At 32.7% G+C, this 22,368-nt stretch overlaps 1 protein-coding gene across 2 annotated transcripts in view; it reads left to right on the forward strand.

The window, feature by feature from the left end:
• PHIP (pleckstrin homology domain interacting protein) overlaps positions 1-22,368 on the forward strand; it is a 151,128-nt gene that overhangs the window by 52,314 nt on the left and 76,446 nt on the right. For both annotated transcript variants that reach the window (XM_021670307.2, XM_021670306.2), the window contains exons 8-15: positions 4,993-5,214; positions 5,546-5,646; positions 11,587-11,657; positions 13,147-13,247; positions 13,340-13,380; positions 14,387-14,485; positions 15,254-15,407; positions 15,856-15,990. In XM_021670307.2, the coding sequence (XP_021525982.1) occupies positions 4,993-5,214; positions 5,546-5,646; positions 11,587-11,657; positions 13,147-13,247; positions 13,340-13,380; positions 14,387-14,485; positions 15,254-15,407; positions 15,856-15,990 (924 nt within the window). The remainder of the gene's footprint in view (positions 1-4,992; positions 5,215-5,545; positions 5,647-11,586; positions 11,658-13,146; positions 13,248-13,339; positions 13,381-14,386; positions 14,486-15,253; positions 15,408-15,855; positions 15,991-22,368) is intronic.

Consider the following 22,368-nt stretch of genomic DNA (forward strand, 5'->3'; position numbering starts at 1 on the left):
CTGTTCATAGTTTTCCAGGTAAAAACCTACACTAAGTGCTCTCTCGGCAATCTTGTCTGCTATCATTGTTTTGACTACTATGGTATAACCCATAATACCCAGATCTCTTATCTCTAACGTAAACCTCTTCTTGTAGCTTCAGATCTATTACTCACTTAGACACCAGCAGGATCTGACTAAAATACTGTAGTGACCATGTCTTGTCTGCTTACAAATTGTCTAGTAACCACCTGAGCAGGTTAAATACAGACTCTTAACAGGCATTTAAAACTGTTAATTACCCTTCTTAGGTAAAACCTTTCCAGCTTAATCTTTTGTTATTTTCACTTATACTTTGTACTTTCAGGTTTTCTTACTTTGCCAATTCCCAGCCAGAGTAGCAGTCCCCAGCATCATTGAGGTGTTACTGAAAAGAAATGACTACATTGTTTTTCCCCTGGGTATTGGAGCTTTGCTGAAAAAAAACTGTCAGTTTAGGTATTTCTAACATGATGTTATTTAAATTTAGCAGGTCTTTAATTGCTGCTTGCAGAATTTTTCCACCTTTCTTACTGCTTTTATTCCATTGCATTTCCAAACTCTCTTCAGTTTTTTAGTTCATTCTGTTGTTATCCTCTCCCTCTCTCTTTTAATCCTCTGATTTTTAAAATTTTGTTTTTGCTGAGGTTACATGATCTCCACCCTACTTTTTCCTTCATACACCTTAGAAGAGGTTGATCTTATATTATTGTCCCTTTTCACCATTTACATAACATTGGTTTTAATATCCATAACTTGGTTTTAATATTTTTCTTTGGCCGAAAGACTCTAATATCTTACTCTTTGGCATATTGATCTTGGTAATGTTTGTGGAACTGGAAGTAGGCTTATGGAAAAGAGAATATATCTGTTCAAATTCTATTAGACGTTTTGGTCTTTTTTAAAAGAATAATTTTTATCGATTTTTAATTCATCCTTCCACATTTATTTAAAACATATTTATGGCCTGTAATTCCAGCACTTTGGGAGGCCAAGGTGGGTGGATTACTTGGGACTAGGGGTTCGAGACCAGCCTGGCCAACCAGGGAGAAACCCCATCTCTAGTAAAGACACAGGTATAGTGGTGCATATCTGTAATCCCAGCTATTAAGGAGGCTGAGGTATGGGGACCACTGGAACCTGGGAAGCGGGGGTTATAGTGAGCCATGATCATGCCACTGTACTCCAGCCTGGGTGACAGAGCAAGACTGTCTCAAATAAATAAATGTATAAATAATAAAATACTTATAGTGCTTTAAACATTTTTTCCGAATACATTTAGTTTTTCCTCTGCAGTTGTTTTTAGTCAATTACTTTTGAGTACTTGTATATTGTATAGTCATCTTAAAAGAATTTTATTGAATTTATGCTCAGATTATCTTTTGTTTCAAATTTCCATAAAGGTAAATTAATTATCACAAGTGATACATGAGATAGAAGTTGGGTAAGAATGCTTAGAATTCTGTTGGAAAGTCTTCCAGGAGTCCTGAGGGGGTGGAATTGGGGGTAGGGGCAGTAAACTTCAGTGGATCATGGAAGAGGATAATGGAGAGAGATTTTTGTGAAAGGGTGGTCAAGTATTTCTCTCTCTGGCGATTTGATGGAAGAAAAGAAAGGTTAATTGAGATAATACATACACTCAAGGGGAAGAATACGCATTTTTTGTGTGTTTTCAGCACTTGTCTAAATAGAGAAAATTAAGCAATACTAAATTGGTAAGATTACTAAATGATAAACCCAGTAGGAATGTAGTGGGACTTCTTGTTATGTTTTAATTGGTGAAAAGTCAGTGGAGGTTAATTTTAGGTAACAGATTGCCATGACTCCTTTCATTAAAACTGACATTTTGGTCAAAAGACTGGTGTTTTTCTTAACATGAAAAATATGTGAAGCACCTTTATAGTAGAATGTAAAACACACTGATTCATAAGAATGATAGAAATTGTGTCGGTATTGTGAAACATATTGTGATTATACTTTTGTTACATAGTCTACCTACTGTAGTGTACTTAAAATTCTTTTTGTACTGAATGCTGGTCAGAACCAAATACTGCTTCAATTTTGGGAAGATAATCAAATGTAGTGAATACATTGATTCAGTTTGTGAAATTTAGAGAAATTAATTTGAACAAATGGTCTAAAGCATTTTTTTACTCAGCAAAGCCCTAATGTTTCCCATGTGCCAGGTGGTGGTATAGACTAGCTTTCTGGGAGTCATAGTCTGCTACTGCTCTTCCTTCACTTCCCATGGATATTCAGTGGTGTGTTCCTTATCCCTTTTATTCCCCAAACAGCTGTTACAATCATGTCTTTGATTATTCCTTTTTGCTATAATAATTTGTGTTACCACTCATTCTCTCCTGACCATACTATTTTAACAGCTTTCAACTGGTCTCCTGCTTTCTAGCCTAATTCACACTGATGCCAGAATAATCTCTAGAAAACACAAATATAATCCTGATACTCACCTGTTCAATAATCTTCAGTGACCCTCATTATATACCATTTTGCTTAGTAAACCGTAAAAGGCCTTTCACAATTTTTTCTTATTTTTTCATCCTTATGCTTTCACCTCATACTCAAAATTACTTTGCAGGCTACTTGGAGTTCTGTGAACTACTCTCATTGTTTCACATTTTCATGCCTTTGAACATGCTTTACTCTACAGTTGCAATATGGAATGCCCTTTTTTTAAATAATAATATTATTAAAGTGAGAATTTGAATAATACCACTAGCAAAAATAGTGTTAGTAGCTAAATCCCTAACCATGTGTCAGACACTGTTTTATCTCTTCACCCTAATTTAGTTTTGTAACAATACTATGAGGTAGGCATAGATGAGAAATCTGAGGCACAGGAAATTTTATAGCATATCCAAAGTCATATATTTGACATTGGAGGCTGTCCTCTAAGCTGCTACATTACATTGCCTCTTCTTGCATGAGACTCTGTCCAAGCATCACTGCTTCTGGGTTCCTTTCAACATCCTACTCTCCATCTCAGGAAAAGTAGACCGTTTCCTTGTTTGAATCTCTGCTGATTAACAATGGCTAAACACTTAGGACACGTTAGGGTATATTATTACATTTACATTCTTTGTCTTGCTTCACAAGGACAGGAATACTGTGTCTTTATATCTCATTCTTACGTCTTTAGTGGTTGTCACATACTTAATCACAAGGCAAATGGATAAATGAATGAATGAATCACTTAATTTTAAAGGTATAGAGAATTTTAAGGCCATCCAATTTAACCTCCTTATTTTATTGATGAAAAGCCTAAGGTGATAAGGGTATGTGATAAGAATACGAGATATTAGTATGGATAGTTGACCAAAGTTAAGGTTTACTGGTATTTATAGTAGTTAATAACCCATTTAATTTACTCCAAAGCTCAATCAAAGGAACTGGCTTTATAGTTAATTGAGGGGGTGTTTTAGGTATCCTTGGCAGAGTCTGATTTAAGTTACAGCATTTAACATATTCTGTTAATACAGTGTTTTTGAATCATGTATATTTTATATTTATTGTCAGTATGATGCAGAAAGTTGTCTGAATTACATGCCTCTGTAGGTCCTCCGAATTCTTTCTAATGTCAGATATAAAGGTGTGTCTTTAAGAATTAGATTGGAAGGTCCTCAAGCATTCTTTTTTTTTTTTTTAAATTGCATTTTAGGTTTTGGGGTACATGTGAAAAACATACAAGATTGTTGCATAGATGCATACGTGGCGGTGTGATTTGCTGCCTTCCTCCCCTTCACCTATATGTGGCATTTCTCCCCATGCTCTCTCTCATGAACCCTTAGTAGAACTATATCCTGAAAAATATTCAGTAATTTTGCAAGAGTGTGTGTTTTCTGTTTAAACCCTCTGTTAAATACAAGAAAATGTGGCAAAAATATGGGAAGTAGATATATGGGATTAATGACACTGTTCTTTTTACTTTCTTATATATTTAAAATTTTTATAATAAAATAAAGCCTGAAAGTTCTGAGCTTTAGTTTGACTTTTAAAAAATGGAAGTGTTCATTTGTAAATATGGGTATTCATAGGAAACTCCATATCCTTTACAGTTTCTTTCTGGACTTACACTACTATAGTAAACAAGTAATTTATGTATTTTTATTGACTTTCATACGTATAGGATTAATTTTTTTCTGACACCTGGTTTTACATGATGCCATGTTTTTAGCTGAACATCAGTGATAGCGGAAACTCATAGCTTCCTGAGAGAAAAAGCCCCAAACAAGCTTATGTTTAGCTTTGTATTAAAAAACAAAATAGATAGTATTAGTCACCATTGTATCTTAAATTTGTTTTGCAACTATAATTTTTTTTTTAGTCTCAGAAGTTCAAATTCTTTTTTTTTTATTTTCTGAGACAGAGTGTCACTCTGTCACCAGGTTGAAGTGCAGTGGTGCGATCTCGGCTAACTGCAACCTTCACCGCCCAGGTTCAGGTGATTCTTCTGCCTCAGCCTCCCAAGTAGCTGGGACTACAGGTGTGCACCACCATGCCCAGCTAATTTTTGTATTTTTAGTAGAGAAGGGGTTTCACCATGTTTGCCAGGGTGGTCTCGATCTCTTGACCTCGTGATTTACCCGCCTCGGCCTCCCAAAGTGCTGGGATTACAGGCATGAGCCACCGCGCCTGGCCCAAATTCTTTTACAGAAATCCACATTTGAGGGTACTTTGTTAGTAGATAGGGAAACAAAGGTAAATGTTAATTATCATCAGCATCCCATTTCTCTTACTTGCTGGTGAGTACACAAGTGCTCTTTTAAGTGATTTAATTAATTCAATAAAGAGCTTTGTGTAGAGGAAAATTCCTAACACAAATATTTAACATTTTTTGGTATTTAAAAATATACTTCTTCAGAAGTGGACATAACAGATAGGATTTCTTTATCAGTGTTAAGATTTTGAATTAAAATTAATAGGGTTAATTCTATTAATATTTATTCTTGCTTTAAGGGTTCTGATGATTGTCTTGTGAAAATCTGGGCAACAGATGATGGGAGGTTATTAGCTACCTTAAGAGGACATGCTGCTGAAATATCAGACATGGCTGTAAACTATGAGAATACCATGATAGCAGCTGGAAGTTGTGATAAAATGATTCGAGTCTGGTGTCTTCGAACTTGTGCACCTTTGGCTGTTCTTCAGGGCCACAGTGCGTCTATTACATCACTACAGGTAATTGTCTCAATCCCTATACATTTTTATTGTTGTTATAATGTAAAGTAAATTTAATGAAGTCACTTTTGGTTATTTAAAGTAAACTTTAAGAAGTTACTTTTATAATCACTTTTATAATCCAGTATATAAGGCCAACTGAAATGAAGAAAGGAATATTTCTACTTTCTTTATAAATATATGGACTTTAAATAACATAGTAGTCATAATCTTGGTAAATTCTGACCATTTTCTAACTGTTATTGTTAGTTGTTATTTGTATGGTAAAGGTAGATTTTATTTGGACTGTGTCACTCTTGTAAAGATTTTTTTTCTGTGATTGTCTTTTCAGTTCTCACCATTGTGCAGTGGCTCAAAGAGATACCTATCTTCTACTGGGGCAGATGGCACTATTTGTTTTTGGCTCTGGGATGCTGGAACCCTTAAAATAAAGTCAGTTTCTATTTTATTTCATAGAATAAATGTGTTTAATTTAATGAGTGAAATTGTAAAAGTATAAAGTAGTCGACAAGAATATATTTACTTTTTCTCCTTGAGTAAATAATAGAAATCCTTTTTTGGCTCTTTACTAACCTCCTTTATTTTTATACCTCCCTGTTTTTTTATGTTTCAAAGAAAGTTTTCTCACGTTCACATGTTTTTTTTTCTCTTTATGCTAATGCTAGCTCTTTCCTTGAGAATTTACATTTTATTACCATTCCTTTCTGTGTGCTGCATAGTTTTAATAGCTGCTTTTAATGCTGAGAACATAATCTTAAAAATTTCTAATGCTGTTCTTTAGAATAATTTCAATTATTGATGCTACTGAATCTATAAACTTTAGATTTTGTTTTAGATCTAGAAAAACTTAGGGAGACAGAATCATTGAAGTTTTACTAAACTGCATCAAGGTAGATAGATGTATTCCTGTCCCTCTTCATAATAGCGTTGTGCATTTGTGCCGTCATCTATATTAATACTTTGATTTATCAAAACAAGTTGGCTAGATAGTATTATCTTTTGATTACGGGCACTGAAAATGTTAAATGACTTTCCCATAGTTAAAACAATGTTTAGAAATTAGCGAGGCCAGGACTAGAGCACTTCTCTGCCGTTTGATGCTTTCCATACCATGTCTTTTAAGTGGATATAGAGGGGAAAGTAAATACTGTATTTGCTCCATGGGTAGTTTTTTAGCAAGAAAGTAGTATAGTCAGTTAATTCCACAGTGTTGAAATGGCCACTTCTGCCACTCGAGTAGAAAGTAATTCAGATTAGAAGGTATTTATCAATAATTATCTCTGACTTCTATGTATATTACCAACCTAAGTTGAGTTTTTCAATAAAATAATATATTTATGCCTTTGTTATTTTAAAAACAGTAGTGTTTAGATAATTATCTGTACTGCAAGGCAAGCTTTTTTAACTTAATGTGTATGTACGTTCTTATAGAGTGGTTCTTATGGCAGCTTGGGGGCCATGATAGCTTCAGTAACATAATGAAACTATATTTGAAAAAAGATTGTGATTTAAAACATGGTTCTTTGGACAAAAGAAATTTGGCTTCACTTTAGTTGCATCCCTCATATTTAAAGTCTTTCTATAGATACTTAGATAAGAGTTGAAATGTTTTACTGATGTGTATGGACAATAGCAATAGTTAATTGTTAATTGTTGTTTCCTTATATATATTTTTACCTCCTTGTGGACCTGATTGGGATACCTTTCTCTTTTCCTGCTTATTTTTTTAGAGAAGAAACAGTGATAATGTTCAAATTGGGATAGGAACAGGATATGTTTTACAGAATTAAACTCTCATCTTATTTGTGCTTATTGAGGATTGTATTGCTAAGTACAATAACATTTCATGTTTCTGGACACTTGAGAAGTGAGTTTTTCCATATAAATGATTTTTTTCAGAACCTTTATGTAGGAATCACATCTAAACCACCACCCTAATACAGTATTTTTTTCTCCGTGAATGTTTTTACATAGATATAATTAGGAAAATACATGAAAGTGTTTTTATTTTATCATAGGTATTTATATTAATTTTAATAGCTTAGATTATGTGCTAAAGAGTTTATATACAACTTAGTAATTTTTTTTATTTTTGGACTTTAAAGTTTTTTGTAGTTATTTATAAGTAATTTTCTTTTCTGTTTGATATTAAAATTGTCCCTTAAAATTTTTAAATTCAGAGTTCAGTCATAAGAATGAGTAATCTGGCTGGGCATGGTGGCTCATGCCTGAAATCTCAGAACTTTGGGAGGCCAAGGGAGGAAGATCACTTGGGTTCAGAACTTCATGACCAGCCTAAGTAAAATAACAAGACCCTGTCTCTACAAAAATTAAACAAGCAAACAAACAAAACGCCATGCATGGTGGTGCATACTTATACTCCCAGCTACTCAGGAGTCTGAGGTGAGCCACTTGCTTGAGCCCAGGAGTTGGAGGCTGAAGTGAGCCGTGATCCTAGCACTGTACTATAGCCTCAGCAACAGAACCAAGATCCTATCTCATAAAAATAAGAATAATCTGTTACTCTTTAGATATAAGTTTTAGGACACCTCTTTTCTTTATGTATTTACACATAGTCAAAAACTGCCAAAAATTAGGCAGGATATAGATTGCTACTGTGTTTATGTCACATAGGATTCAATTAATAATCAAAGGCAAAAATTGTATTGAACTATAATACTTTTGTATAATCTGCTGGGGGAAATGACTTTAGAAACCCAGCATCTGCATTAGTTTAATGAATCATCAACTTTGGGAACTCTAATATCTTTATAAGTTCACTTTTATGTGTATATTATCAAATCTTACCAGTAAAGATGTTGTTTCTTAAATGGGTAATCTAAGTGGCCAAGTCAACCATAAGCTAGCCCCAGAGGTCTCTGAGTAGAAGGAAGCTGTCCAAGTATATTTAAACTTAGGTGTAAAGAGACTAGGAATCCTAAAATATGCATATAATATGATTACAAATTTTTATTTGTAATTATTAGGCACATAGTCTGCCAGGCTAGTACTAAGCATTTCACATTTGTTATCTTGATTCCTATAAGAACCCTTTGAGAAAGGTACAGTTACTATCTCTGGAGCAGATAGGGGAACAAACTGGGGCACAGCAGGTTGCATTGTTAGCAGGTGGTACTGGAGCCAGGATTTAAATACTACTAGAAGTATACTGTCAGAAACCCCTTTTAACCACTATGCCAAACTAAACCACAGTTAGTCATTGAAGCATTGGCTGGAACTTATTGAACCTAATAAAAATACTAATATTTATTGAGCATATTGGACACTGTACTAAGCACTTTACATGAATCACACTGGTTTAAATCTCCCAGCAACTCTGAGATAGGTTCTATTATTACGTAAACCTGTTTCACAGATGAGCAGACTGAGGTACAGAAGTGTTAACTTGCCTAAGGTCACACACTTGATAAGTGATAGAACTAAAAACTGAACTCTGCTCAAGGCCCTTTTTAAAAATGTTTCCTCAAATAATGCATCTAAAAACAAATTGCAGGTACTCACTTACTTGTTTTTTCCATTTAAGAATATGAAATCTTTTTACTTTTAGTTTTTGTGGGTGCATAGTAGGTGTATATATTTATGGGGTACATGAGAGCTTTTGATACAGACATGCAGTGCTTAATAATCACATGGTATTAAAGGAGGTATCCATCCCTTCAAGCATTTATCCTTTGTGCTACAAACTATCCAATTATACTCTTAATTATTTACAAATGTATAACTATTATTGATATAGTCAGACTGTCAAATATTAGGCCCTATTTATTCTTTGTATTATTTTTGTACCCGTTAACCATTCCCACCTCTCTCCTCTTCCTCCCACTACCTTTCTAGCCTGTGATAACCATCCTATCTCATGAATTCAACTGTTTTGATTTTTAGATCCCCAAAATAAGTAAGAACATGTGATGTTTGTCTTTTTATTTCACTTCTCATAATAACCTCCAGTTCCATCTGTGTTGTTACAAATGACAGGATCTCATTCTTTTTTATGGCTGACTAGTACTCCATTGTGTATAAGTACCACATTTTTATCCATTTATCTGTTACGGACACTGCTTGTTTCCAAATCTTTGCTATTGTGGCCGGGTGCATTGTCTCACCTTGTAATCCCAGCACTTTGGGAGGCTGAGGAGGGCGGATCAACTGAGGTCAGGGGTTTGAGACTGGGTTAGCCAACATGGTAAAACCCCGTCTCCACTGAAAACACAAAAATTAACTGGACGTGGTGGCGTGCACCTGTAATCTCAGCTCCTTTGGAGGCTGAGGCATGAGAATCACTTGAACCTGGGAGGTGGAGATTGCAGTGAGCCAAGATAGTGTCACTGCACTCCAGCCTGGTTGACAGAATGAGACTCTCTCTCCAAAAAAAAAAGTAACTTGTAGTGCTTTATTAAGTTTATTGGACAATCAAAATAATTCACCAGTGTGTAAAGACATTGTCTAAAAATACAATGACGAAGACTTACATGGTTGTCTATCAGGTTCTAAAGCATCTGTGTTTATGTGTTTTCCTTTAAACTAACTTAACTGATTTGCTTTAAACCTAAACAAATAAAACACATAATTTACTTACATTGTCACACTAATCTAATATTTTAAGATGTAATTTCATTGCTTTTGTCATTCGACTGTAATTAATCTAATAAAATTATAAGTTGAGGCAGGAGGGTCACTTGAACCCAGGAGACAGAGCTTGCAGTGAGCCAAAATTGTGCCACTGCACTCCACCCTGGGCCACAGAGCAAGACTTAGTCTCAAAAAACAAAACAAAAAAACACAAATCTTTGCTATTGTGAACAGTGCTGTAGCAAACATGGGAATGCAGATATCTCTTTAATATATTGATTTCCTTTCTAAAATAAAAATCTTTTTAAAAATGGTAGTTTATAGGACCATTTGCATATTTTATAATAAGTCTCATCTTGGTTCAAATGTTTGCTTCAAACTTATATGAGCAGATGTACCGAAAATTAACAAAAATCTAGAACTACAATCCATAAGATACCTAATGAAAGCAGTGCATTTAGTTGCTTTCATAATTTAGTTTAATTTGCTTAAATTACAATTAATTTTGCTCTGAAAAAATGTTTAGGTTTTAAGAATGTTTTAATATCTGTCTCTTTAAATGGTATTTGTTCTGCTCAGCTGTTATATTAGAGCCCGTGAATGTTAATAGAATTTGTTGAAAATACTAATTTAAAACTATGTACAAACTTATTTTTAAAATTGTTAACATTTCATTGCATTCTGTATCAGTATAAAGGATAATTCTTATTGCTCAGAATATATATAATATTAGGTTGGTGAAAAATAATTGCGGTTTTGCCATTATTTTATTAGCAAAAAGTATAAAAAAAAAAGACAGAAACTGCAATTATTTTTGCACCAACCTATAGCTCAGAAATATTTTAACTATATACCTTTTTCTAGTAAATGATCAAAAAACTAAAACTCTGAATTTGTTAAGATTGTGAAAGTTATATAGGCTTAAGGCTCTTAAGATTATTTTTGCACTTCCTCAAATAGTGTAGAAGAACTGTGCAGTAAGTAGGGCTTCAAATATAATCAGTATATTGGAACATTACATATCCATTGTTAAATGTATTACCACTAGTATCATGATAAAAATCTTTTTCTCATTTGGTTGACTGTAGCATTAAATATTTAATATTGTTAGTATTAATATAAAACCTGTAATCTATAATACAGTTATGCAATTAATGTAAATATAGTTGAGTGTAACCCATTTTCTATAGACTGCTACTTTGAATGAGCATTCTGGTTGACACAAGGGCCAGATTATCTTCAGATTTTCATGAGGATAAGTGTAATATTCCTACTTTTGGGAGTCTTAAAGGACATGTTTTATCACATTAGTAGGTTAAAGAAGGAGAAGCTTAATTAATAATGTAAAATACTGAAAAAGTTCAGTTATTGGTGGTATACATAAGGCACAGATACAGCACCTGTTTTACTAGTGTGTTTGTATTTGTGAATAGCTTAGTTCCTTATTATGTACATTGCTATTCTGTATGAAAAACTGAGAACATTTTAAATTTGATTAGAAGTAAGTGTAACTAGTAACTATATGTCTGGAGTGACAGGATTGTTCCATTTATGTAATTGTTGTGTAATCAGGAGCTCCTACAAAATCTGTATCTAGCTAGAAGTTCTACAAGGTCTGCTGATTTATGACACATAATGATTTCTAAGTTGTTTTTAGGAAGGGAGCCATCTGTTGCTTCTCACTTAATTTTGTCCTCCTGTGGATTATTTTTTGAAACAGATTATTTATGGTGCTATTGGTTCCTTTAGGATATTTTTAATTGTTTATTTTTTGTATTATAGCCCAAGACCTGCAAAATTTACAGAGCGCCCTCGGCCTGGAGTTCAAATGATCTGTTCTTCTTTTAGTGCTGGTAAGGTCCCCCCATTCTTATTTTCCATTTAAAGTTATTCATTTAGAAACCTTCTAGTACAGCACATAATATTTAGGAAAATGTTTACTGTTGTATTATAAATCATGTTCTTATACATATGTCACTGCTAATAAGCAACTGAGAATTATTATAAACTTTTAGAAATACTCTAGTTATACAAGAGTTTAGTTTATAGAATGGCATCACTATTATTTTTCTTTAAGAAGACTATAATGTTCTAGTAGGAGAATAGTTTCAAAATTGACTCTGTTAAAGAATGAATGTTTAAATAGTTGTTTCATTGTAAGAACAGTATTTTAAATCTGGTTTATGTTTTCATGGATTTTGGAGGTATTCTATAGTTAAGTAAAATTAATTTGATTGATATTTGTGTATCTTTATTAGTTAATTTGCTATATATTGTTGTTTGTGCTTTAAAAAGTGTTTGTTTAATCGTGCCAGGATTCCAATTCAGATTTGTGTTTATGCAGCAGCATTTTGAATAGATGCTAGGATGTTTTTAAACAAGTTATTAAAGGAATCTGGATATTTGTAGTAAATTGACAAGAAACTTAAACCTGAATAGATCCAAATAGTGTCTAATACCTGTTCCTCCTATCTTTAGTTTTAGTTTTACTTTTTCTGCTTATTTTATGATTGTGGATAGGAGTATTTCCTGAGATAAGGGATAAGAAACTGATAAAGTGAATCTGTTTTTGCCATAATAATACCCAAACATCTTCAATTCTCTGAGTTACGGATTTCCAGTGTCACTGCTATTGATTCAGTGTTCCTTGTAGTAATCACACAAATATAGGCCCCATACATGCATCCAGAGTACTCTGAATTTTTACTCATTTTTCAAAGACAGTTTGATTTTTTTAAGGGGTTAGGGGGTAGATCATTTAGCAAAAGTAGTTAAGTATTTCATTATATACGGGCATTGCTTTCAATACTGTGGAAGAGTATTACTCTTGAGTACACTGCATATAGAAATAACTGTAATGCAAGGTAGAATGAATGTGCTACAAAACAAAGTCTTAAGGGAGTTCTGAAGAGAGGAGCCTCATTTGATTTCAGAGTTTGTAAAGAAAAGTCACTGAGGGAGTTGGGCCTTAAAAGTTTGATAAGATTTTGACAGATGGGAAATGAGACGAGAAAAATTTCAGCAGAGTTGAGAGAGAAGTATTTTCTAGTGAAGATGAATGATAATTTTAATATGGTATGGTTATATAATTTAGTGAAATTATTTTTAAGCAAACCTTTACTTCTGTACACATTGAAAAATTCATTCTAGTCAAATATATATTCCTAAACTTCTTTCTTAAATTTCAGTTAGATGTGTTACATATTTAGGATAAATGTGAATGGTTTTGGAGTAAAATATTAATTCAATATATATTGTAATTTTGCTTACATTTTATTACCTAATTTTCAGAGATTTTGAAGTTATGTTTTACTAATAGGTAATTGCTTTTATTCTTCATAGGTGGAATGTTTCTGGCGACGGGAAGCACAGATCATATTATTCGGGTTTATTTTTTTGGATCAGGTCAGCCAGAGAAAATATCAGAATTGGAGTTTCATACTGTAAGTATTGGCAAAAAGAATTAGATGAGTATAATTTATGTGAGTCTAACAGTTTATATTCAGCACCCACTTTTTTATTTGTTTATATATAGGACAAAGTTGACAGTATCCAGTTTTCCAACACTAGTAACAGGTAAAATATATGTCTAATTTAATTTTAACTTTAAAATTATGAAATAAAGACAGTTTTAGTATTCAGGTTTTATTTAGAGTTGTGTGGGAAATTATCACCTACCTAAAATAAAGATCTTGACCAGTTATACTTAAAAGTGAATATAGCCTTCACATTCATAGACACGTCTTTATTTTATTTTTAATAATGTTAGTATACTTGGACTCTTTTAGTAATAACTACTTTTTTTTTATTGGGAGACAGAGTCTCAGTCTGTCACCAGGCTGGAGTGCAGTGGCGCGATCTCGGCTCACTGCAACCTCCGTCTCCTGGGTTCAAGCAATTCTCCTGCCTCAGCCTCTCAAGTAGCTGGAACTGCAGGTGCTCACCACCATGCTCAACTAATTTTTTGTATTTTATTAGAGACGGGATTTCGCCATGTTGTCCAGCATGGTCTCGATCTCTGACCTTGTGATCTGCCTGCCTTGGCTTCCCAAAGTGCTGGGATTATAGACATGAGCCACCGTGCCTGGCCGATAACTGCTTTTTAAACTACCCTATATGTTCCAGATACGTATCAAAATGTAGAGAAGCTTTTGGTATAGATTGGAAATGTGTTACAGTATAATGCTTGAGGCAGACCTGTTTATTGATGATATTGTGTAAATTTTCCCATGTTCTTGTAAAAGGAAATAAAATTACTTCTAATACCTTGAGTAGAGTAAGTCAGATTCTTTAATATTGAGAGAAAAATTATTGTTTTTCCTTGGAAAATATTGATTTTATTTCTGGAGTAGTAAATAGTGACCTGAAATCATTTTTGAAAATGTCATTTTTGAGACCTAGTCATGAAAATTGGAATATTTGTATATAAAATTCTAAAAACGCCCATAAAGTTTCAGAAGTTACTAGAATGCTGTATAAATAAAGATGAATGCTGTCTTTTTAAACGAGATCTCTGGGAAAAGTGCATTTTGGTGAAGCATATGTCATTTTTCTTTGGGGGATTGAATTCCTTTTAATATAGGTTTGTAAGTGGGAGTCGTGATGGGACAGCACGCATTTGGCAATTTAAACGAAGAGAATGGAAGAGCATTTTGTTGGATATGGCTACTCGTCCAGCAGGGTAAGAGGTCAAATTTGAAATATTATGTAGATACTGATTATTTAAAGTATGTTATAGTGCAGGTTGGAGTGACTCTCAGCCTATAAAATTATATGTCATTTTAAAATTACTACTTTTCTGCAATAACTATAGGTGCATTTGGAGATGAGCAGTGTTGATTTTTGTGAAATGATTCATTGGCATATTTGAGGAGATCTGCTGTATTAATCTTTTTAAGGGCATGATAAAAGCACTGTAAGAATAATTTTTAAATATTTGTTTCAGAAGCCAGAACTTATTATGTTTCATTTATTACAGAGGGACAATGTTTTATATCCAGTGGTTTCCTCAGCCAAGATAAATTATACTCCATATTGTAACTGTTATTTTGGTTTTAATATTTTATTGTTTTTTCCACTTGTATTTATGTTTAATCATCTCAGATGGATGGGAAAGCAGAACAGTCAGCAGGGGATGACAGCAACAGTAAAAGGTGGAGAGTGAGCAGCATGGCACAGAATTCCTAGATCTAGATAGAGTTATAGCAGTGATATTTATGCAAGATCATCTGTTACTAATGATTTAGAAGTGCTGGAATTGTGGAAGTACTGGATTTCCTGACTCAGTGCAGGGATTTTTATTATCATTCCATGTTGATTCAAACTTCGCAGTTACTGTTAAGTGACAGTTAATAGGTTAATGAATATAAATACAAATTACAGATTATATGTTTTAGTTTTTGTTGTGTCAGTATTTAAATAGTGTAAACAAATACTTCCTCATTTTCAGCCAAAACCTTCAAGGAATAGAAGATAAAATCACAAAAATGAAAGTTACTATGGTAGCTTGGGATCGACATGACAATACAGTTATAACTGCAGTTAATAACATGACTCTGAAAGTTTGGAATTCTTACACTGGTCAACTAATTCATGTCCTGATGGTGAGAAAAGAATTCTAATTTTATTTGATATAATTGAAGCTCACTATAGAATGAAATTTTCTCATTGAGGAATAAAGTCTTTCATGTTAGCTAAAAACTCTTGCTTGTTGGTGTAACAGGGCTTTGTGAGTGATTGGGAATAATTTAACAATGCAGTTAAATAGATTTGGCTTGGAAATGTATAGTAGATATTTGCTGTTTTTTCATAATGAAAAATCCATCCACTAACAGTAGTCTCATGTCTTACTAGATGATAGCAAAGGCCTGGACGATGATATTAGCTCAGTTTCATTGTTATTTATACAAGACAAATTTAAAGATTTTTGCCAATTTAATAATACACAAAACTCTGTTTCTAGAAATAGTGCCATATTGATGTTTCATTGTGTTTTGTTTTTCTTTCTTTTTTTAATATCTATGATTCCTTGACACTTCAAAAATATTCCAGGGTCATGAAGATGAGGTGTTTGTTCTTGAACCACACCCATTTGATCCTAGAGTTCTCTTTTCTGCTGGTCATGATGGAAACGTGATAGTGTGGGATCTGGCAAGAGGAGTCAAAATACGATCTTATTTCAATATGGTAATTATCAGTCTCTTCATTTTATACCTGCTAAAGATTTGGGAGCTTTTTGACAAAGGTACTCTGTCTGTCACAAAGGAAATCCATTTAAAAATTGGTTTATTATTTTGACTTTAAATTTCCATCAATAAAGAATGATTTATTCCACACCTTTATTGACATGCTGAATGTAAAAGAAAATTATTGTGCATATTACAGTGTCTGTACATTGTGATAACTGTTTTAGTTTTATTAGTTTTAGCAGTGAAACTTTGGAAATTTACAAGTATGAAGATACAATATAAAGAAGAAAAAATATTTGGAAAACCATGTGAAGAAATTATAAATAAGTACTTAGATTGTATTGTACTTTTTTAGTGTTCTAGCACAACAGAATTTGATTCCAGTACATTGATTTTAAAATTAAAGCCAAAGAATCAGGCATTTCTTGCTTTTAATCAAATGGTAGTATATTAATATTTGAGTTTATACAACCCTTTCTCTCCACATTTTGGTTCTTAGATTTTAACATAATTTGCTGAGCATTTGAATCACAATGTTTTAATGTATCACATACAGCTTATGGAGCAGTGTTTCCACTTCTGTCCAACAACTGTATGAAATATAAAGGTCTCCTCAACTACTGCAGCTTATGTAATTATATTTTTTAAAATTCTACTTTCTGTATGTTAGAAATACCTTTCAACAGAGAACAAAAGAAAAAAATATATTTCCACTATTTCAGCATGTTTAAATTAAAAAAAAACCATTATAGAAACCTTTAGTAATGAACCATAAAACAATACAGTTAGTACATATGGTAGAATTATTTTGCCAAATAAATTATTTCACAAAACAGTTGTTTGTGAAATAATGGTTTGTGAAAAAATTACATGTATGTGATGCTGTGCTTGATTGATGATAATCAGAGTAAAGTTATTTCTATGTTGTGAGAATGCAAATATAACAGCTAATTTTTTAGTCAGGGAAATAACTTAAGCTATCTTTAAGGCTGTGCCTTCGTATACATTCAGTAAGAAATAAGGTTTGTAAAACCTCTGTTTCTAGAAAACGGTCTTAATTATTTGGTGTGCACTTGTTAGTAATGGATGGATGGATGGATTTCCTTTGTGATTGTATGGAGATGTTTAAAAAGCAAATCTGTAAATATGCTAGTAAAAATGTTTTCTTCTTTTCTATACTTTTGTTTCTAATTTGCTCTTTTTTGGAATATCTGTTGAATAAGGAAATTAGTCATTTCTCAGTTTGTCTTTATAGCTTCAAAAAAAAAAAAAATGTGTGGGCTCTAGATAATACTAGTGGCTTCATTTAGTAGTTTTGTATTTCCAAAGGGCATTATTGTATTGGTAGAGGGCTTGGAGGGAAACTTTTCTCTCATAATTGAATACTGCTTTAACTTTTCAGTTACAAAGGTGAATTTTCCTTTATCAGGTAAGGTGGTCACACTAATATTCTACCTTTTCAGTAGATACAAAAACTACAGCACCTTGAGAGTTAAGTGATTTGCTCTTAGACCATTAAAAATTAGTAATGTAACCAAGAGAAGTCAGCCATAATATATACTTTTAAAAATTAGCTAATTATATTACTGCCTTAAAAATTGTTTATTGTTAAATAAGAGTTTTAGATGAGGATATTTTTCTGGTTCTTTTTATAGATAAGAGATAGAAAAACCTCTAAAGGGCAGAAGAAACAAATTGATGTAATAAGTTGCATTGGGTAGTATCCATAGAATTGCACACTATGAGTGAAACATAAACCAGAAAGGCTAAAAAATATATCCTGCATTAAAAAAACAGAAAGTGAGCCACGCTTATTCTCATTAAAATAAAGATACTACCTTTAATTTTGTATGTGATGTTGAATGGTTCCCACATATTTTACCTCCTTTGGGTCTTACGAAAACCTTGTAAGATAATCAAGATAGATTTTATTGTTCTTGGTCTTCAGAATGAAGAAACTGTCCATTACAAAGATGAAGTGCTTTGCCCAAATTTACTGAGTTCACACAGCTATTATGTGGGCATTTGGGCATAAACCCATGATTCTGGCTGTTGCTAATATATTCAAATCTAATCATGGTTGGCTTTTTGTCAATGTTACTGCATAGCTAACGTCTAACTATACCCAATTAGTGATACATCCTTAAAGAAATGTTTTCATGATGGTAATAACTGAGTGAATCTTTTGACATCTTACTCTTTACCTTAATTTTATTTCCTGTCTGTCTCTTATGAGTTATCTAATTGCCCTACTTCTTTTTGCTCCTCACTCTTTTATTCTTTTCATTGCTTGTTTTATTTATGGGCAAATGGAAGATAAAGCATTCAGCATTGCTATTAAGAAAATAAAGAGAAACAATTCAAGGGCAAGGGAAGGCCTGTGTTCTCACTGCTTGCTCTCATGAATGTTGAGTTTTGGCTATAATTACAGCTATTTGGCTCTGTGTAGCTAATCAATAAGTTTTTCAGTTAGTAAAATACCACGATATTTGATAGCATACAGATTTAATCCCTGATGTTAAGTTGGAGTAGTAATCACAAGTTTAGTTTAGTAAATATTTTTTGAGTCCCTTGTGAAGGGTCTAGTCATATGCAGTGCTTTGATATATTAAAGGATGAATAATTCTGTTGGAATAATCCTGTTTTGACTAGAAATGGTGAAAGTCGTGAAATATTTTAAAAATGAAATGATACTTCATGTGACTGTTAAAACTGAAGTTTATAAAACAGATAAGTAAATTCACCATTCTGCCTACAGCTAGAAAATAAGGAATATAGACTATACCTTTAAAACAACAATTTTATGTACAAATTTCTTAAATACAGGTTTTTATCAAGTGTATTTTGAGAATACTTTAATATTGTCCCTGCTTTTTGAATAACAATTGAATTTTCCATTGGAAATTTGTAATAGTTTGCAAAAAAAAAAAATGGAAATCATGTAACATATAATTTAGTATTTTGTATTCATCAGCATTTTACTACAATCTTGTGCAATTATGGAAATGTAAATTCTTTTTTTGAAATTTTAGAAATAGCCAAAAATCCTGTAATGTTAAAAAGGCTTTCATGTGAAAAGGTAAACTTTCAAATGCCTGTTTGATACGTAGTAATTACATTTTAATAATTTTTAAATAGCTGATTATAAGACACTAATATTTTAATATTGCACTGATAGTCATTCTAATAAATGTTCAATGACTAATTTTTTTCTGTATCAAACCATGGTTTAAAAATTTATGCTTTATTTTGGGACCATCTAAAGTTGTCAACAAACTAAAGAGTTTGAGATTGGGAATTGAGATAAAGATATTTACTTCTTATATGCTTAAATAATTTACTTCATTCTGAAATCTTATAAATGGATTCTCAGCTTTTAAGTGGTATTCTCCAGAAAGACTGATGGGTTGGTTTTTCTTATTTTTACTGCTGAGTTTCCTCCTAATAGAGGATCTCAATGATAAAAGCAGTTGGGGAGTGGGTGCTGGGTTTGCATAGAAAGAATATGACATGTGAGATGATGTTTTAAAAGAGGCTAACATAGGGCATGAAATGGAATAGACAGAACATGTAGCTTGTACTCCCCCTACCCCTTCTGTTGTCTCAACTTCAGCTAAAAATAAAATATACTTTTAAAAACACTTATTGGAAAAACCAACAACAAAAAGTGGTTCTTTTTGTTGTTGTTTTTCTTTTTTAAATGAACCAGGGGAAGAAGCCAAAGAGGAAATTATGAGACAACTTAAAAAAACAAAACAAAACAAAACACTGAATTCTAGGTCTTCATTACTTTTATCAGTTATTTCTTTACATTTCAACTGAACAGTCCTTACATAACTTGAGTATTCAGAGGAAAAGTAGCATATATTTGGTTATTTTATTGAAGCAAATAGTGTATATTAAGAATATTCCAAACCATAATAATTGGTTATAACTCAGTAAGCCCACATTTGTTTGGCATTGGCAGGAGGTAAACATCAGAATAGCTTTGTTTTGATGAAAGTTGTTCTAAACTCTGAAGGCTTTATACTCCCATTAAATGCTAAAAGACAGATAAATCAGATAAATCGTTCCCAGAAATAGCTTGAAAATGTGTGCAGACTCTGAGGGCTGAAGTTGAGGGCCTTGTGTGAAAGAGGTTGCCAGGTGTATAAGTTAACTATAACCTTAAAAATTCCTAAATATAAATTTTTTATGGCCTTTTTTCCTCCATTAAATTATCACAGTACATCTAAGTTTTAACTGAGTTTAACTAAATAAATACTAAATTAATTGGAAAAGATACAGAAAGAGACTTTTCACATTTCTTAGTACTAGGCCATTTGAATATTAAATAGTAAATAAAAATTGTTTGGAGTTGAATTTGTGGACTCCATGTTTTTAAAGTAGCTTTCCTCATGTTTCTGGTGGTTTATTTATCTTACTCTTTCTTTTCTCTGTAGCCCTAGCTATGTCTCTCTCTCTCTCTCCCTATCTATTTCTGTCATGTTATTCAAAGCTGTAGTTTGTTACCTCCTGTCTGGTTTTGATTTTAATCAAAGAGTACAGTATGTCTCTTGATAGAAAGCAGTTTTACTGAATTTGGTTTTTGCTTTACTTTCATTGTTTCATGGGTAAATTCCAAATAAGTTTTTATTTGATTAAAGTTATCCTTATTTTTATAATTGTTCTCTTAACCTTTCTTTTACTTAAGAGATTTTTTTTAAAAAAGTTCCAGTGTCCACTAATCCAGAACAATATATTTCTCCTTGCAACGTTCCAAACGAGCAGAGGCTGCCAATCTACCACCCAGAATTTTTGTACATGCATACTTCTTCTGACGTTAACATGTTCTCAGTGTGACCTGTACTTTAGTTTTAAATGATTGTAGCTGTATAGATCTAGGAAAGGGAGAAAGAGAAGCTCAAAATAAATATATCTCAATTGTGTTATCTCTTGTGAATCAGGATAAGAGTCTGTTTCTCTTTGTCTTTCTTGCTTTTCTTCTTTTCTCCCTCTCCTGTCCTTCCCTCTTTCCCTCCCTTCTCTCCTGCCTTCCTTCTTTCCTTCCTTCCTTCTTTCCTCCTATCATCATCTAATAAGATAATGTTCTATATTTATACTCTCTGTGTTAAAAGGACTCTCTGATACTTCCAGTCTATGTTTCAGCTTCTTTGGGTAAGGAACTACCTTCGGTCTTATCATACACTTTGGTTATCATCACTTTCTTTCAAGTTTTAGATACATATATATATCTTGATACCAAAGGCATCTTAATCTGTTGCCATGAATGTGAGTTTGTCTCTTCAGCTTCTCTATTGCATTATATTTGGTGAATTACTTTTAGTAGTAATTCTTTGACATAGTCCATGACCTGCTATCACAAGGGTATTTGAGATTTGATAGTTACAAGAGAAAGTATATGAAATTACGCAAAATACAAACATGCAGATGAAGACATTTTGATTAACAAATATTTGATTGTTTTAATTTGAGTCTTTTATTATGTGTTAAGCACAAAATATGAGGACCACAAGGGAGAATAAGACATGGTCTTTATTTTTAGTCAGTCTACAGTTAAGGTGGGGAGATAAAGTATACAAAATATATGTTAAAAGATAAATATTGATAATTTCAAATGGTAACATGACAAATGAGGAAAGACAATTGCTGTATCTTAAGATGTAGGGATCACATCAGGTTGGATGATTGGAGAAGTTGTGTTGAGGAGGAGATATTTGAACTATGCCTTGAAAGATAAATACGAATTGAGTCAATAAGAGAATGAATTTTATAAATAAGAGGAACATTATAAATAACAATGTAAATGTCAAGACATGTTCATAGAGTTATTTAGAAAGTTGTTTGCAACAGATTTTGGAAATAATGACGAAAAACAGAAATTGAGATGAACTGTCAATGACTTCAAATGATCTCATAGGCATAATAAGTACCTGTGAACATTGTGGGGGCTTTCGTAAATTATTTTATAGGCTGATCGAGAAGCTAAGAGAAAAATAGTTTGGTTGCCAGTAGTATTATTTCAGGTATAAAACTGAATAAGTGTGAGGAGAACTACTTTAATTAGTCATGAAAAACTATAGGGGTAGTCGGTAGGAAATTTGTAAAGAAAAAAATACATATATGACTTGGTGTTTTGTGACTGATATGGGAATTTTGGCCATAGGATGATGGGGAAGAAAGATTTAAGAAATGTGTTTAAATTAGAGTGTTAAGCCCGGGTGACCTTGAGAATAATGGTTTTGTTAATGGAAATATGAAAGACATAAGGGAGAGCTGACTTCTTTTTTTAGTTCATTTGTAATAATGTTTATTGTGTTGGACTACCTATGTGGAAATGGCGAGCTAGCACTTGGAGATAGAATGCTTAGAGGGG

Source organism: Aotus nancymaae, unplaced genomic scaffold (genome assembly GCF_030222135.1).
Source record: "Aotus nancymaae isolate 86718 unplaced genomic scaffold, 86718_ANA_hifiasm-v0.15.2.pri h1tg000040l, whole genome shotgun sequence".
Taxonomy (NCBI): domain Eukaryota; kingdom Metazoa; phylum Chordata; class Mammalia; order Primates; family Aotidae; genus Aotus; species Aotus nancymaae.